Raw genomic sequence first — 18,247 nt, 5'->3', positions numbered from 1 at the left:
TTATCCTCAGACTTTAAGTGCTTCCTTATCATTGTCGGATATCGTGGCATCGCCTTGGGTGCTTGTGCTTGCAAAATTTCCCGAACATATTTAATGACCCGACCACACATTAGAGTTCACGCACCACATCTTGAGCATGTTATTTTCCTCATTCATTATCAAACCTGCTTTGATGGGGACTCAAAATTGTCCTTAGTGCCATTAGCCAGACACATCAAAGCAAGAGATACGGACAGGGAATCATAAATAATTCGCAACTTTTCCTACGGCCTGTCGTCTTGAAATCCCCGCCAATCTGTCTTGAATAGTCTTCTGCTATCTAAGTGGCCGGGCCCGTCAGGCAGACCAGCAGGCAGTCGGGCTGGCAGGCCGGTAGACATATGCGAAATGAGCGGCTTGATTGGCCGGGCGGCAGGTGGTTAATGGGTGGATTTCAAGTATGACTAGACCTAATATTTCATATAAAGAACAAAATTGCCTCTTCCTTCAATGTGGCCTCTCTTCCTGGGGACCGCGCCAACGACTCGGATGATGGCGATCAGCCATGCTTGCGCCAACTCTCTCACACACACATTTACATTGTGAGGCCTGAGTCAGATGATAATTGTTAATTGGGGAGTTCATAATTAGCCTCAAGGCTAGTGCCAAACCACAGATTTTGGTAATGTGAGATACGAGAACCAGACAGACAGACCCAATCGCCTTAGAGGACTTCATTTCCTCGTTACACAACAAAGGAAACATTAGACGGTTCGAGCTCACGAAAAACATGGTTACGCAGAGTCTTGAGAGTCAGCGTTGAAGATCCGATACCCTGAATCATTCTGCCGTGTCCCTATTCGATTACATCTGTGAATTCATTGAACATGGGGAAATTGCGCTCATTACATTGAGGTATGAGGAATAATCTGAGTCACGACTTCCAAATAAAACTGAACTCCCTCGTCTGGATGCTCGAAGAAGAAACAACTCCCCCACTCAAAGCGATGATGGGTTCGTTCTCGCCAGTTTGAAGTACATCGGATGTCTAATGGGCAAAGTGACCTTTTCCTACGTACTTTACTCAAAGAAAGAACTAAAAAATGAACTCCTTAACCCGATTTCCTGTGAACTTTTTTTTGGATTTTGGATGTTGGGACGTCGGCCGAAAATAAAACTGGGTCGAGGTTGATCATTGCAAAAAAAGTCAAACTCCTGGTTTCTCCCCGAAAGAGTTGTAATGGCGGTAATGCATACTGAAAGAGCTTTTCGTCCCCTGAAGACAAACGAGATCTTGTTTGATTAGACCGCTTCGATGCTTATCAAAAAGTACTCAGTTTTCACCTAAATGCCATCATCGCTCGATGCTCGGGAGTTGAAGCCGTTGAGGCCGATTTCTGAGAATCATTGGGGTTGAATCAGAACACTACGGAGATAGAGACGGCTACAGATGAAGAGAGAAATCTCCACCCGAAACATGAAAAATGGGCCACAATAACTTTGTCCTGTGTGCATCCCCACACACTCCAAATCACCTTGGATCCCACCCAAATTGTGCGAGTGGAGAAGAAGTGTTTCAAAATGATTTGGACTCAATCTTGATCATGGTCTATGGTATGATTGTATGATTGCATGTGTCAATGAGATATGGGGAGTGTATTTGAGTATGAACGTCTCGAAACTCTTGAAACTTGAGGGGAACTGGCTATTTTTTGGTGACCGACTATAACCAAGTCTCAAGTTCGACAAGAGAAAGTGATTTGACAACGTTTGTGTCTGGGATGTGCTCCTCTGACTTGTATAGTGGAATGTGACCAGGATCGAGTGTATTAGTTCTTGGCAGCATATCCAATGATGCATTCAAATTTGACTTGTTCTTGTGCCTCACGAGGGTACTCCGAAAAGTAATGAAGTATGTGAAGTGGTACATTGGTACAATGGAGTACATAGAAAGAAAGTCCGTGAGGATTTTACCGCCACTGTTGTTGTTGGCTCGGAAGGGGGCTTAGATGGATATTTGGTTGGTTGGTTGGTTGGCTGGTTGGTTAGTTCGTCTCTTCCCGTCTTCATTTTAAAAGACGGCGAGGGGAGCTGATCGATTTTCACCCATGTTTTTAACAGGTTTATTCAGACATAAGCGTGACTGTGCAATTCTTGTAGGAGGGATCCCCAAAAATGTTGATGGGGGATCAAGATGAGATGTGGTCATTTTTTGTCCCTGAATTCTTCCAGGGAGCACTCAAACCCTGGCCAACTAGAGCTCATCGGAAGGGTGGATCTCATTCCCAGGTATCGACCCCCAGAGATCTGGAATGACGAGACAGGGATTCAGAAGTCCCTCTTGGTGTTACAAGGAATTTGTCGAGTTCTAGGAAATTTCGGTACGATGCCTCCGTTTGAAAGTGACCAACGTGACTAGTCGAGCTTTATCGGAGGAAACATGAAAAGTGCAAAACCTCACGGGGTGCGCACTTCAATCTTTGGCACATATCAAGTATGTGCGTACAGTATGTGTACACTCATTCACGACCATGGACACAATCACATACAGTACATGTTTGTACTGTAGGTATACTTTGAGGTCAGGGGAGAGAACGAGAGAGAGAGAGAGAAAGATGTGCATTTGAAAGGTTTTTGGATCTCAGCTCAATGGGCAATCCCATCTCGCAACAAATGCGAGTCCACACTCGGATCGTTAATGATGGTCAATATTTGAAATGGCTTATGAGACATGCCCCCATGGTGTTCATGTTTTGTTTAGCATAATTAAAACATAGCTCACCATGGCATTCTCCATTCAAAGACTTGAAAAGAAGGCTAGTAGATGCCCTAGGCTGAGGCCATTGATGGCCGCAGAGGCGTCGTCTAGATCTCGGACTCCGAGGACACCATGGTGAGAGTTGACTTGGTTGGGCCAAGGAAACCAATGGAAACGAGTCCGTGGCGAGTGAAGGAGGAGGGAGGAGGGGGGGCATGTTGACACTGGTCATCTAACCGTAAGTTCGAGATCTAGGGGGGTCGTTCATATCGTTGAGAGAAACCCACTCCTGGTTGGATGACCCTATGAGGCCCTTGCATTATTTACGAGAGCGACGAGGACTGAATGCGAATTCGGTGAGGATCGCGGGAAGAACCTTGGGGTATGGGTAGGTGGATATGACGTCTACGCAGTTTGAATGGTTGGAGCGACCAAAGTTTGAGGTAGAGCCTCTGTTCATCCGTTGAATGTAATCGTGTCAATTGGAAGGGGTAATTTCGCCAAAGGTGTGCCACAGATGGCCAAGAGGGCTCTGTATCCGTAATTGGACAAAGACTTGAGGTGTGACGCCATGTCTGACTAATTTTAATGTCCTCTTAAAACCGTTTTGCAGACATAGCCACACGCACTCACACAAGCCGACCTCCTCTGGCATGATATTTGGAAATCTCCACACAGCCTTTCAATGGCAGATATGATCAGAAAACGGAGTACACATACACACCACTACGAATACAAGTTTGTTTAGACACGACGTTATCTTTAACCTACTTGACATGCCTGGACACGGCTTGGCCTGGTCGAGAGTTGTGCTCTGAATCAGGCCTGAGCGTTTGATTGTTTTTTTTTTGGTTTTGTACACATGCATGTACGGCTAATAATGAACCTTCCATGAATATTTCCATCTCCAATGCAAGCCGACCTAGCCATGGTCCTGGAAATGTTTCCTCTGCATGAGAACAACGCATTCATTTCTTCCCTCGCCTCAATTGATCATGTTCAATTGAAACGAAGGGGAGAGTAGAACGTGACTTGTGTTCAAGTAAATTGGGTCAAATCATTGGAATCATTGTGGCTGGCGGCTGGGTTTGCTTGCCTGTTTGCTCACTTGCTTGCTTAGTTGGTTGGTTGGTAGGTTGATATGGTGGGAAGTTTTTCCTCAACGTCAAACACCGACGATTCGATTCATTCCAACCCAGACCGCAAATATCAAATTGATTTCAATTCCACGCTACCTCCTCGTAAGTTTCGCAGCTGAGCGCCAGTCAGCTACCCGCAGGGTTGCCAAAACTAGCCTTAAAGGCCAATGGTATTCGTCACGCACACCCCAAATTGGGGTTATGGCGCAGATCAACGAGATTTTTTCGCCTTCACTTTTGGGCATCACCTCGACAACCCGATCCAATTTCTCGTCAATGCAAGAAATTTGGGGAGGCTTTTATGGTTGCAAGCTCGTAATTGGTTGACCAATTAATTGTTTTAGGCCATAAATAAAGCTCAAACATTTGGACGAGGGAAAAGAGGATCCTCGAAATCAAGAGGTTCTCTCAGGATGTCTTTCATTCGGCCTGACTGCCTGACTGCCTGATTGTATGTGTGTGTTGTGTGTGTGTCTGTGTTTGTGTGAATGGTTGATTTCGTAGTTGTTTGTCGGTTTAGTGGTGACAAGCCAATGGATAAGGCAGCCGTAAATGTTTCCCACAAAAAGAGACAGGCATGCAATCAAACCACTCAAACTTGAATTCAACTTATTACTGCTTGTCTTTGACTGGCTTGGCCTGAGCGAATCCCAATGAATGTGAGGATGACCCAATTCAGACGATGAGACGGTCCAATCAGTTCACTCTGTCTGATCTACGGATCATCATTGGAAGTCCATTTCACCAAAGAGGCCCTCGATAATGGACTCAAGTGTCTTGTCTCGGATTGAACGAGACCACTGAACTCCTAGTGTGAGTTGACATTGACGAAATTGATTCGTGTCTGAAGGCTACTTGTGCACTGTGCATGGAGGAGCGAGACACGGAGACATGGACTAAAAAAAATTCCCAAATCCCGATCATTATGGATCCAGTTAAGGACAAACAAAAAGCATCCTTGGCTATTGCCATTGCCACCTTCGATTCAGTTCATGTCGGGATCGTCATTTCGCTCTCATTCAGGGACAAAATATCACCGTATATTGGTAATATGGAGGGGAGAGGGGAAAAAGATGTGTCATTCGTCGGTGAATTGGTCATATCGTTTGATATCATGATTGATGAACGGTTCGATGTTCGTTCTCGGGCCCAGATCTTCTCCGTCTTCTTCTTGTTTTCTTTTGTCGTACATAAAGTTATAAAACTTAGAGAGGGCCAGAGAGTCGGGTTCTTCATTCATTTACTCGATGCAAATATACCCGCTCCAAAACGACGACGACATTCGTTGCATTTCAAGGAATCATCGAATCACATTGTGCCAGAACTATCGTTTGGGACAGATCGTAAAACTTGATTCAGTGGAGTTCGACAATTTTGAACTTTGCAGAATCTTGTTCTTTCTCTCTGGCGTCCATCTCTATTGTTTTTTTCCTGCGTTGGGATTGGCTGTGAAGGATTTCGATTCGTTCTCACAACATGAGACAATCCAGAAGCCATCAGGAATAATAATCATCATGCCTCCTATCCATTTCTAAGCTCCCATGCCAATCCATCAATCCATAAGTGATCTAGGTCACACGAATCATACGAGCTCGAACGTATGCGAGAAGTGAATGCCATTTTTACCAATTACATTGAAGACATTCCAAAAGGACTTGTTCTCTCAACAAATGAGGCCACCATGCCACTAGCGAGGCCAAAGAAATAGGTTGCTATGTACATGTTTCCAAACCAGAAAAATAAATCCCATCACGTTGTAGGGTTGACAAAAGAAAGGCAAGAAGACATGGACCCTATTTCCAATCATTCATAGCATGTGATCGGGTTTGTTTGGCGTTGAAACTTGTCCAAAGTGATTGTGATTGAGTGCAAGGACAAGTCTCTGCTGGCTTAACGTTCAAATGCGTGTCTTCATTTCATGGCGGCATGTCGGGAGTGGGATTGGCTCTCTATTGGATGTTGGTTTCTTTAAGGAAACCTTTCTGGATTGAAGTGGCAAATGCAAATATACAAACAACGCCACCAATGATGATCCTCATGCCATACCGATGGTGGTTGCAGACTGGATTCCCGTCGTTCGAGCCGTTTCCGTCCCTCCTGGGCATGTTTCCACTTGGAGTCTCTGTGTGTGATGTTTGTCCGTGCGGATGAGAAATGGCATGTCTTTGGCCGCGAAGGGATTCCGAATTTTCCAATCAATGAAATTTGAGGAATTCAATAGGCTGTTTTGTATGCAACGAGCAGCCTTTCAGTCGTCTTGCGAAAAGGAACGGAGATTTACAACGAGCTTACTCGAGTGCATGGAAATGCACCTTGATGATTTGCAATTGGGCAAGCCTAACTCGGAGGGCCTTCCGCCATATAGGCGATATCGCATTGGCGGAAGAAGAGATGGATGGACGGACGAACGCACGGACGGACGAACGGACGGAAGGAAGGAAGGAAGAACGAAAGAAAAGAAAACACGAACAAACGAAAGGGTGAAGGAGGAAGATAGATGCCTGGACTTTAAGTCAGACAAGGGCACTTCAAGCGGGAATTTATCCGAAAGATCCCCGATGTTGATCAAGCTGGCTTTGGAAAAAGGCCCATTGATATCCGATGTGCATTTGCAATAGATTTACAAGCCACCCTTGGGTCAAATGGACAAGGGGGACGTGGAAACAAGAAGTGAAAGAGAAACGAAAAGAATCAATGCACTGGGGTGGGGATTCTTTGCCTAAGCCCCTTGGATGATATGATGATGATGATGATGATAATGGCCATAGCCCAATGGACATATTTCAGCACTGCAAAAAGATAACATGCGTACGTTAAGGGGCTTACAATCCCAGATATCCTCCGCAATATGAAATCAACAACAGGCGTCTTTTGTTCTCTCTTCTTTATGCACACACAGACTCACACTATGGTTCGGTTAGCAGAGGGCAATCATCGCACATAAACAAGATCATGTGACCAATAAAGATGCCGAGATCGTCAAGCCTTATGAATGGCCAGGATTAGGCGTCTCATTACTTGGCTCTCGGGTCCCGTCAGCGAATTCATCACTCAGTCTCAGAACCTCAGAACCTCAGATCGAGCAATGAGTGTGTAATCCAACGTCATGAGCCAGTCAATTGCTCATGATGACAATAAGGCAGAGGATGACACAACTGCATGCATACTGATACTACCAACGATAAGTAAAGACCTAGGCTCAAAGACAAATATCACCTAACCTGAGGGGTTCTTCATTCACTTTTTTTGTTTCACGGCCAAAATTGGCCAAGTCCTTTCCTATTCATCATCAAACGAAATTGAGTCAGCACGTTTGGCTACATGACGCAAACCTGACCAATCATGTACGTAAATCGAAATGAACTTTGGTTTGAAGCACCTTTTCAAAGGTCGAATAGGATTTCATCATTAATATTCTACATTGGTCTTGTGATTTAATACCTATTTAGCAAGAGTTGAAGGATATCATCCCTGGCATCGACATGCATGCCTACTTTTGCCGGGTCCACATCAAGGCAAGATGTACTCGAAAAAAAAATACCATTATGTGAAATCAGACAATTCAATAATGTCTTGACACATACTATCGTTTTTATGTATTCTTGAATATCATACTTACTTGTTACCTCCATTCTCAAGTTGCCTGATGTTGAATCGCCCTTTGATTGCATCAGTTGCAAAAAAGATGACGCAAAGCGGGGACCGATTGCACTTTGATGCCATCAAGTCTTCATAAATTAACTTTTATTGATTTTTCATATACACCATACCACGAGGATAACATAGCGTAGTTCGGTGTTGCAACAGCCGACTTGGACTCAGCTAATTTCCCTGAATATCCGTCTATCCATCCATCCATCCATCCATCCATCCATCCATTTGTAGCAATCTATCTACACCATGAATTGCCACATTTTTTTTTGCACTGGGCATGATGGCGATGATAATAATGATGTTGATGATGTGGGGGTTTCTTTTCATTGTGAAAATGTTAATAAGGGGGCAGGCCGTTTTACACAACGCCATCAAGTTGGGAGGAAAGAAAAAAGAATCGCACTGTAAACGAACTATCCGTTGGTGGCCAATCCCGATTCCGTCAACCCACACTGGCAAAAATATGAAATAAATCATACCACACGGCACTCCTTCGAGTTGGTCTGTCAGACTTTGATTTAATGAGTCGTCGAGTTTCATTTCGCCAGTCCTCCTCATTTCATTGTCGACCACTCCATCGATCTCAGTAGCACATCAGATGTTTGTCCTAATGTGAATTGGAATTGCTGGGAAGGAGCAGCAAGTACATACGAGCAGATTCTTGAATTATGCATTCGCTTGAGCCACCATTGCACGATCTTCTTTCAAGCTGGACCACGAGTGGTTCCATATCTGTTCTTTTATCATCATCCAGTGCACTATGCGTGCTCGTAAGTTATATCACCAACATGGTGGCCGAGCCATACGCTTCATTAGTTGGCGGAGGAACAGTCGCTCTTGGACAAATATGGCCCAGACGTTCTCAAACTTATCCGATCTCTCCGGGAAAATCTGGGCAATCATTCACTTAGTCCGTCGGGATAAGGTGTCTTGCACCAGTTGCATCAGTAAGGAGAGAGACACCATTCTTGGGGAGCTGCGCCAGACATGGATTGAACGATGCCGTTATTATCAAAGTATGAGGGGAATTCGCGTTTTATGTCCGACTGGCGGGATCCAAATGCAAACCTGGACATACGTACGTACTGTGCATGATACATCGGCCATCACCTGGAATGAGGACAGTCAGCCCAGCCCGACAATTAAGACATTGGCGAAAATGTGCACATAAATTGGAAACGCCGACTTCGGTAGATTTGACTCTCCTCCCCGTCATTATTGCTTTTATCACTCTTATTACTGCGAATATTGTTATTGTTATTGCTCTGGTGGTCATGCCGTATCGTATCCAACCCCGGTCCAATGGTTGGCCATGCCCAACGAATCACAATGCTGGAAGACGACAACAGACGGGAGGTCTACGGTATGCACTACATGTGCATTTCCACCATTCATCTAGTCTGGTAGAAGCTTTGTCAACATATGCAACCGCATTTGGTCCCTCGATTCCCTCGCAATTCAACTTCCATACGGGCCTCTTTCCCTCGTAAAAAAGCATCCCGTATAACGTGTGTATACTTGTGATGGTGTGTGGTACGGATGTAGAAGGAAAAGCAGGAGAGGTGTTCTTTTGTACAAAATGTATGTGTACGTGCAGTAAGGTACTACATATGCGCACTCTATACCACTTTGTACATTGGCCCTATTACATGCTTGTTGTACTGTACTCCATAGGGTTTATCGTTGAGGGACTGAATTGGTCGTCTAGGCCCACCCTATTCAGCTAGTCCGTTTCTGGCTTCAAGTCGCACTCACAATGACAAACGATAGCAGATGATACCGTCATTTAGTCATACTTTCATTTGGGAAAACGAACAAAACGATTTCTTCCACTAGTTTGTCTTCGCCTGATCCTCGTCCAGTCCTCCTCTCTCTCATCCTTTCCCCTTCTCTCTCGCTTTGTGCATGTCTAGGTTCTTCTAGGTAGATCTGAAAGCTACTGTCCGTCTTTTTATTTATTTATCCAACCAGCCATTCTGTTGGTTGCGGTTATCTTAAAGGGACAAGCAGAGCGGACAAGATTCGAGTCCTAATGAAACGGAAAGTTAGAAAAGAAATTGGGAAAGGGCTCTTGTAGCTGACATCTTGATTGATTTTATGGCAGTGCTTCGTTTCCTGTAACAATGAGTGTTTCACATGCAACTGGTAGGTCCGTCCGCATGTGGCGCGATGCTAGGACCGCTCAATGTCCAAACTCGCTACCCTAGCATTGAATGATGTGCATGAGTATGGAGCCATGCGGGATGCTCTAGCAAAAAAAGCGAACTCCCTCAAGGAAAGACCATTTCTGCAAGGTGGGGTGGTAAATGGGGAAATAACCAAATAGCCCAGGCGACGACTGAGTGCTCATTAAAGATCGCTATCATCACTTTCAATTCCACCTCCAGCTCGATTTATTGCCGGCTATCGATTTCCTTTGACGGATTATTCTTCTTTTCATTCCAGGTGTGGAGGCAGCAAAGCGTCACGGAGGGGTCATTGACGACCCGACCCGACGACCGAAGCGCGCCCCCCCCCCTTAACACACACGGACTCCATCCACTTCATCTTGAGATCATGATGCCTTTGACCCGCTATTGAGCATGGAAAGAGTTCAAGGTCTCAACAACTATAACTACAATAGTCAAAGAAGCGTCAGAAGAACAAGTGTCGATCTAAAAACACCACCTCAGGGACTTCATCTTAGTGTGTCTCCCAGTGCCAGATTCCATCATGGACTGGAATCTGGATGATCTTCTCCAAGACTTGGGCGAGCCCCAGCCGCCGTCCATTTCCAGTCCATTTCATTCTCGAGGTCCAACACTCACGAACAAGTCTACACCCTCGTCATCCGAGTCAGCCTCACTCTATGTCCCGAATCTCCACGATGACCACCTCATCGACGAGTTGGACAAGATCCTAAGTCAAGCCAATAGTCTGGATGATGCACGGGCACCTGCAAGGGAGGCTCGACGATCCCCCAAGGAGGATGAGCCGGTCCTGGCCTTGGTTCTGCCCCCTCCACCACCATTTCCCTCCCTGGAGAGCATTCATTTGCTCTCGGGTCCGTCTAGTCCCATGCCTGTTGACCGAGAGGTCACCAGTCCGCCACTCGGATTTGAAGAGGTCTTACCCCCTCCGGACGAGTACCGAGATAGTGATAGTGACACCCCTAGAGAAGACACGACGGCCTCTGAGACAAGAGATGACAAAGTGGGAGATGATTACAGCCATTCCAGCTTCAAGTTTGATGAGCATAAAAAGAGCCAAGGGGGCCTGGTGGTGGTCAGGCCACTCTCGGAGTTAGTTGGAAGTGCAACCAAATCCCTCGCCTCCACCTCCTCGTCCCCTTCGTCTTCGCCTCGTTGGTCTTTGCCTGACTTGTCTGACATCAGGCAAAGCAATGGTCTCGGGAGTTGTCCTATTAATGGCAACACCACAGGAAAGAACGCATGTGAAAGGGCACTGACCTGGGGCTCGAAATCAGACATATCTTCTTCGAAGAGCGGCAGTGGTGTAGGCGGTGGCAGTAACAGTTGTATGAGCAATAATAATAACAACAACAACAACAAGAACAAGAACCACAGCGGCGTTGCTAGTAGCAACAGCAGTAGCAGTCGTCATCGACGACGAAGAAACAGCAGTGGGAATGTTTTATCTCAAGGCCCCAACAACATCTCGACCAAATTTATCAGTACCTTCCCTGCCTCTTCTATATGGGATGGGGGCATCCTACCAGGTGATGGTGGTGGTGATGGTGGTGGTGAAGACAGCAAGCACGATCAGGGCCTCAAAGCACCCACTAGTACCTCTTCTCCTACACCATCTCCTTCTTTCTCCAACCAGACGGTCATCTATGACATCCAACACCAACAACAGGAGCAGCAACAACAACAACAAAAGCAGCAACAACAAAAAGTGAATGTTCATCATCTTGGTGAAGGCAAGAAGGTGAAGGTAAATTTGAAAACGTTGTCGATGTCGGCGTCGTTATCGGCGTCTGCCAACCTGACCACCACGAGCGTAGTAAATAGGCCTCGTTTGGCATCGTTTCTCAGCGTTCCTCTCATGGAGGTAGATGAGCCTTCCTTGGGGCCCCAGCATCTGGAGAATAAGAGGGCTGTCACACCAGAAATAGATGAAGTTTACTCATTGGCCAAGTTACCCACTTTGATGATGACTAGTCCTGCTCAATGGCCCTGTGGCAGTTTCATTCACAAAGAGGGAAATGGCCGCCCAGTCATTGATGATGAAGGAGATTTAAACCCTGGTCAATCATCCTCCCTTATGACGACGTCGTCGTCGCCGCCCTCGTCCTCGACCTCATCGTCGTCTCCCTCGATAACATCGATAAATTCAATGCCTTTGGGTGCTCCTACTGGATTGAATAATCAGTCACCTGGTCAAGCATTCCGACAATTTCAATTTTTTCCCAACTTGGTCTCATCCCTTGAAGTAATTCCGACCAATACCAAATCATCGAGCAGCCATGAGTCCACAGTCAAGGCTCCACTCACATCAAACCTCAATGGAAGCGGACGCAAATCCACGCTCACCATTGAGGCCATCAGACCTTCTCAGGGTCAAGGGATGGCCACCAAAAAGCCCATGAATCACCCCAATCCTAATGCTCCTCCGGCATTCATTTTGAATTTGCAACAACCCACGAGCCAGTCCTCGAACACCAACAATAGCAACACTGCCGCCCTACTTCTAAATCGAGATCAACCAAGTCAACCGGAAAACAGTCAAATTAAACCCAATGCCTCCTCCGCCGCGTCGTGTTCTCTCTCCCCCCTCTCGTCGACAATGGCATCCACTTCGTCGTCGGGCATGGGAGTGCTCACCTCCCTCACCGTCGACAACATCACTTCCCTACTGTTGAAGAAATTAAAGGCAGCCGAGACGGAAACCGAGAGCAAAAAGTTGACCTTTGCCTCCCCAAATCTGGATTCCGGAACAACAAAGATCAATCTCGAGAGTGTGGTGGCCCAACTGGGAGCCCTCAAGCCCTGTTCTCCGACCCCTGAAAAGAAATCAGACGGAAACCCAATGAGCCTCAACTCGTCGCCTCCAAAGTTTTCCCTGGCTTTGCTGGGGATGAACAATGCTCTAAATGGTTTTAATTCAAGCCAATCCGAATGGAGACCAACCAAGATTTCTTTGCCTCCCCCACCTTACCCATTGACCACTCCTCCCGTCATGGCCACATCTGCCATGACCAGGGAGGCGGACTTGGACAGCGGTATTGAGAGCATCGACTCCTTGTCTCCGCCGTCCGATATCACTCCGGCTAGCTCCCCTCCCAACTCAGAGTCGGCCCCGCCTTCAGTGGAGCCCCCGTTGAAGTGCTCGGGAGTCATCTTGCCCAGCGGAGGTCCGGATTTAGTCGGAGTTCCATCATCATCATCATCATCATCATCATCATCATCATCATCGTCGACGACGACGACGACGACGACAGTAGCCCTGGGCATGATGAAATCTCTTTCTCCACCGCCTTTGCTACCCGTCTCATTTGCTCAGACACCCGATTTGACTTTTTTAAGACCCACCTTGGTGAGTCCGTCTAGCCAAACGCCCACTACAAAGGTGGAGGAGTTGACGATGGCCTCCTCCTCCTCCTTCTCCTCCTCCTTCTCCTCCTCCTGCTCCTCCTCCTCCTGCTCCTCTTCTCTTTCCTCTTCTCTTTTGTCCTCCTTGTCCTCCTCGTCGTCCTCCCCCTGCACATCCTCTACAACTTCTGTTCTCACTTCCATGCTCTCCAAGGAGCCTTTACCCACCAAGTCAAGCACTCTCCTGTCCTCCCTTCTCAATAGTCAATCTACCTCGGGCAGTCTCTTGAACCCCAAATCTGTGTCTAATTCTTCAACCTCCACCTCGATTACCACCATCATAAGTGGTGTTCTCTCTTCTAAGCCAGTGCCTGGTCTGGCACCTATCTCCTTCACCATGAAACCTCTGGTACCATTAGACCCACCCAATCAAAATAAAACCACCAATCTTATCGCCATCAACCCCAATGAGCTCACATTGAAGAAGGAACCGGCAGAAGCTCACGTTCCCGACCTGCAATTCTCGTTGGCGGAGTTCTTGTCCGATGTGCCAATTCGGTCAACTCTGGAAGATCCGGATTGTGGTCGAGCGAATAATAGCAATAACAATAATCACAAATTGTCCTCCCAAATTATGTTGTCCCCACCGGAGAAGCGGAAGAAGCTCTCACATCCCGAGGCCCCCCTGGACTTGAATTCTTTGGACCCGGACAATGGAAACGAGACTTCCACGCCAGCTCAAGGTAAGCTACGTTCAATACTCCGCGTACGGTATCCAAATGATCAACGTATGGGTAGTGAATGCCAACGATGGGGTGGACAAATGGCAGCATGCACCTGGTGTCTCTTCTGTCTCAGGGTGAAAGTCACCCGATGTACAGTGCCATGAAATGAGACTCATTGAGCACGCTAAACAAAGATGGTGGTAGGCCTTCTTGTTCAACGCCGCCATCAGATTGGTGGTATCCTTCAATTTCTCTTTCATAAAAGGGTGCCTACTTTTTTCGTCGTCGTCGTCGTCGTCGTCGTCGACGTCTTTTTCTTTCGTCCATTCAGACGGTGGGCTTTCATTTGCACATAATGATGCTTTGAGCAATGCTGCCTGCCTTTTATTTTTTTGCCTTTATCCACAATTACACATTGATAGTAAGTGAAAGGAATCGAGGATGAGGATGCATCTGACGGCAGGGTGACTTCAACGCCTGCATTTTGTTCGTTCTGTTCCATTCAAAACGGCGTCTTCGCTTGGCATTCTCGCGATGCAACATTTCTTTCAAATTGATTGGGAAACTAGTTCAAGATCACCAGACAATGGAGAAATGACACCCTCTGAAACGTCAAGCACCAGGCGCGTTAAAGTGAATAGAGGAAGATGTGTTGTTCGCATTCATTCTTGAAGAACGACGAGTTTTGACAATGGCCAATAAGATCGAGACAAGGGACCCATTTTGGTCCAAGACCTCACCTGCATATACGTATGTGCTAAAGATGTCCCCCCCCCGTCCCCATCCAAGTATTTACTCACATAGCGTCACAAACACTCGTTGGTGGGGCATCTTTTTATTTGGCACTGTCAGTAGTTATCACTGAAATGGACCCACCAAAAACTGGTGCCAAATCTAATCTCACTTCCACTCCGCTCGTCTCTTTGTCTCTCTTCATTGTAATTTACACTAATTTCATGTATGAAAATTAAAAGCTTCGATCAATTTATGGCGATTCCTGGCAGAAACGGAAAACCTTTTTTGAGGCCATTGCGATTTACAACCCAAGCCCTCTAGGACATCGCCAACTATTTTTGCTGCTCTTTGGGATCGGCCTATTTCCCTCACGCCACACTGACCTACTAAGAACAAGTGATGCCCCCAAACATTTAGTGCATGAACCTTTTTTCCAGCGAGGAAATACAATGTATATCCCAAAATTCTCCCCAGCCTTCAGCGCACTCCGAGGCATGGAGTACTGGTGTATTAAAGCCCTCGAGACACGAGTTCAGTCAGGTTGGTCAGGTTGTGTTCTTTGCGATTTGACGGCCACAACTTGGTTGTATGTCAGTCCGGGCAGGAATGGGCAGGGATGAGAAACGATTTTAATGAACATTAGCAACCTCAACTGACTACATGGAAATCCACCTCGGCCAAAGTAGTGAGTACTAGTGTCTTCGTCATCATTGTTTCCCGCCATAAAGAAGCGACACTGAACCGTCTCTCATCGTCGTCGTCACCATCATCATCGTCGACGTAGTCCTTCGGAGCAGCCGAGTAATTGTGGGCTATTCATAGGAGTCTGTAATTTCAGAATTGTTGCCTCGAGTGCCAATGAATTAGTCGACTGAACAAAATATGACAGAACATAGTCCACTCGGTGGCCTGAGAAAATCCGCCACAACTGCCTCGTTTGTTATAGATAGGCTAGCTCTGGAGCTATGTGTGATCTAAGACTCGAGTTTCACCCAAGCCGCCGCCTATGATTAGTTGATTACATATCCAATCCCTTGGATGAACCTCCACCTCTACCCGGGAACAGAGACAGAGAGCTCTAGACGCATTGCATCATTTGTCCAGACTGGTTGATATGAAAATGCAAGCGTACAATCTTGTCCAAATATTACTCGTCGGAATATCTTTGGCCTCTAGAGAATGTCTGACTAACCTCTTAAGGATCCTAGCTTAATTAGTTGGACCATTCGCAGTTTCCGAGGGCGCAGCGAAACATGGCTCGTAATTGAAATGTAAGGGTTGAAAGGCGATCTTTTCATAGTTCTAATCACCACGTTTGGGGTCGGTTAAAATTCCAGGCTGTTGGTTCCGCCCCCACTACCACACATCGACATACATACACTCACACACACACATACGTACACACTCCTTGGCAGCGACGGGTATAATTCAAATGTACTCCTTGGATAACGAGCACTCCGAAACTGAGAAAATCATATATTTTATGCCTTGCAAACCCAACCCCAAATACGGCAAAGGTAGTCATTGTTGAGGTGGGCTCTGATAGCCATAACTAGATCAGGTCCAAACGGATCCAAGGCTTCAGTGATGCCAAAACGAGGCCGATCCTCGTTGCTCATCTGATAGCCTGTCAGAGTGCATCTCACTTGACTGCTTTTCAGCATCTCATCGATCAGTAATGATTGAACAGATGAGCCGTAAAATTGGGCCAGACATGCCATGGCAACCCTGCCACGCGTTAAGGGTTCTGAGCATGCAGCCAACTCACCTGAAGAACTAAAACGTAGCACTCACCCAATTTCCAAGCACGCAGATGACATGGGAGAAACAAATGGAGCTCTGCCTTTAAAGGAGACCTTTTCATCTCCGAGGAGGAGGGAGAAATTCTTTATCCGCCTGATCGGTAAAAGCTCGAAAAAATCCGGAGAATGCTCGTCGTTCAAGTGAGCATCGATTTCTCGTCAGTAGGGCGGTGAATGTGGTGGTGTACACTTTTGGGGCGGGGAATGAGCCTCAAGAACGGATCTCGCTCACCGTTCACTCCGACTCTCTGTCATCAGGCAATAAGTAGTGAATCTGGCGTACCATTCAGATGAGTGTGACCCTGAAATGGGTTCCAATCCATTTAAAGGCCCATCACACACCTCGTAATCGTAGACAGATTAGTCGCATCAGCAGTTGAGCATTGCTGCAGCAACCAGTACCACAGTACATACGTCCTCCTCCGTTTGGCTTCGGGCTTTTTGGGATTCGAAACGGACTTGCAAATTATTATTATTGTTATTATTATGATTCTTTTTTCCTTTTCTTTCCTTCGCTCCTCTGTGAGTATGTATGCATGTGTGTGTGCGAGAGAGAGAGAATGAATCGCCAAGGGACTCAGTCATAACCATATTTTCATGTCTTTACCCCCCACTGTGTTAGTTCCTTAATTCTTTTTTCTGCCATCAATTGTTTCACTTTCGAGCACACTCGAACGAACTGCTTGCAAAGCCTCATGTCCAATCCCAAATCCAAAGAAGGAAACCGAGTCATACCTGAACCCCGTACAATAGAAGAGAGCCTTGATAAAGAATCCCTAAAATAGATCCTATCCTTGCAACAATGTGATAACGAGAGGAAGAAAATCCCAGTACATTTGTCAGCCTGACTCTCGGACACCTTGACAAGATCGTTGTCCGTTTCGTGAAGGTTGGGTTTGGATCACCATTCCACCAGGTTGAGCGAGAGCCAGATTAGAGATGGGGAGAGGCATCACGATGACATCTTCCGTTCTTTGGCGAAAGATTCAAATCTCGGGCAATCCTTCGATGTCAGTCGGCGAATTTGAAATTAATCACACCTCTAATCGCCTCATACAGTACCATGCATTGCCCGAAAAAAGAAACGAGGAATGAACGAAAGAACGAAAGAATGAACCAAAGAAGGAAGATGAAAAAGGAACCAGGAGCAGTTGTGGCAGTCTTCTCGACTTGGTTGGTAGAAGTGGCTCTGGTGCCTCTTTCTTTGGCAATCCTAATAATAAAACACCTGATGCCTTTCAAGAAAAAAAGGAAGAAGACAGAGAAGAGAGAGAGAGAACAGTTTTCTAAACTGCAGAATCAGCAGATTAAATCACTTGTTTCTGAGAACCTAACTGTCTCCGCGTTAGCCATTTGAGGACCCTTTGATTTGTTTAATTGCCACTTTGATCCGAGTTTTGGGCATCTTTCCCTCACATCGTTGTATGACTCGAGTTTGGGCAATCCGTACAGTACTACTATATCAGGAAATAATTCTGTGATGTTTTCGGTTCTACGGCCTGTTCGGACTTGATCTGGGAAACCATGGAAACCATAGTTGACCTCGTCGTATTATTCGGAGCTCGAGTGCTTGCTTAAGAGCTTGAAAGCTTGAAAGCTTGAGAGGATGACAACCCAGAAGATTAAGAAACGAATCTCTATTTTCTGGGCCAAGTCAAGCCAACAAACGTCGCATCGGATCATTTGTTATGTCAGATTTGCTATTGTTTTACAAATTCCAGGATTTTTCCCGCACAGTTTCCATGGCGTATATCATTTCGTTTCTGCCTTGCCTGGGTAGCTGGCTGGCGAGCTATCTTAGTTTGCCCAATGGTTGGTTCCGTGGTTCTTTGGTTGGATGGTTGGTACTCAATACGCCGACAACGAACCCGACGACTTCTTCTTTCTTTTCACTCCTCGAGATGATCGGATGACTGTTTCG

The 18,247-nt window shown here is 46.3% G+C and overlaps 1 protein-coding gene and 1 long non-coding RNA gene across 2 annotated transcripts in view; one reads left to right on the top strand and one right to left on the bottom strand.

The window, feature by feature from the left end:
• Window positions 1-2,088: 2,088 nt before the first annotated feature.
• Window positions 2,089-4,017, bottom strand: LOC131888616 (uncharacterized). Its single transcript, XR_009374133.1, has 2 exons — window positions 2,762-4,017; window positions 2,089-2,286 (listed from the first exon to the last, which is right to left on the bottom strand). It is a non-coding gene; the product is annotated as an uncharacterized LOC131888616 (long non-coding RNA).
• Window positions 4,018-9,969: 5,952 nt separating this feature from the next.
• The window catches only part of LOC131888610 (serine-rich adhesin for platelets-like), a 15,012-nt gene continuing 6,734 nt past the window's right edge, over window positions 9,970-18,247 (top strand). Inside the window, exon 1 of the mRNA XM_059237509.1 lies at window positions 9,970-13,807. Within this exon, the coding sequence (XP_059093492.1) occupies window positions 10,243-13,807 (3,565 nt within the window). The 5' untranslated portion in view covers window positions 9,970-10,242. The remainder of the gene's footprint in view (window positions 13,808-18,247) is intronic.

Source organism: Tigriopus californicus, chromosome 10, assembly GCF_007210705.1.
Source record: "Tigriopus californicus strain San Diego chromosome 10, Tcal_SD_v2.1, whole genome shotgun sequence".
Classification (NCBI taxonomy): Eukaryota; Metazoa; Arthropoda; class Copepoda; order Harpacticoida; family Harpacticidae; genus Tigriopus; species Tigriopus californicus.
This window is presented reverse-complemented; position numbering and strand designations above follow the sequence as displayed.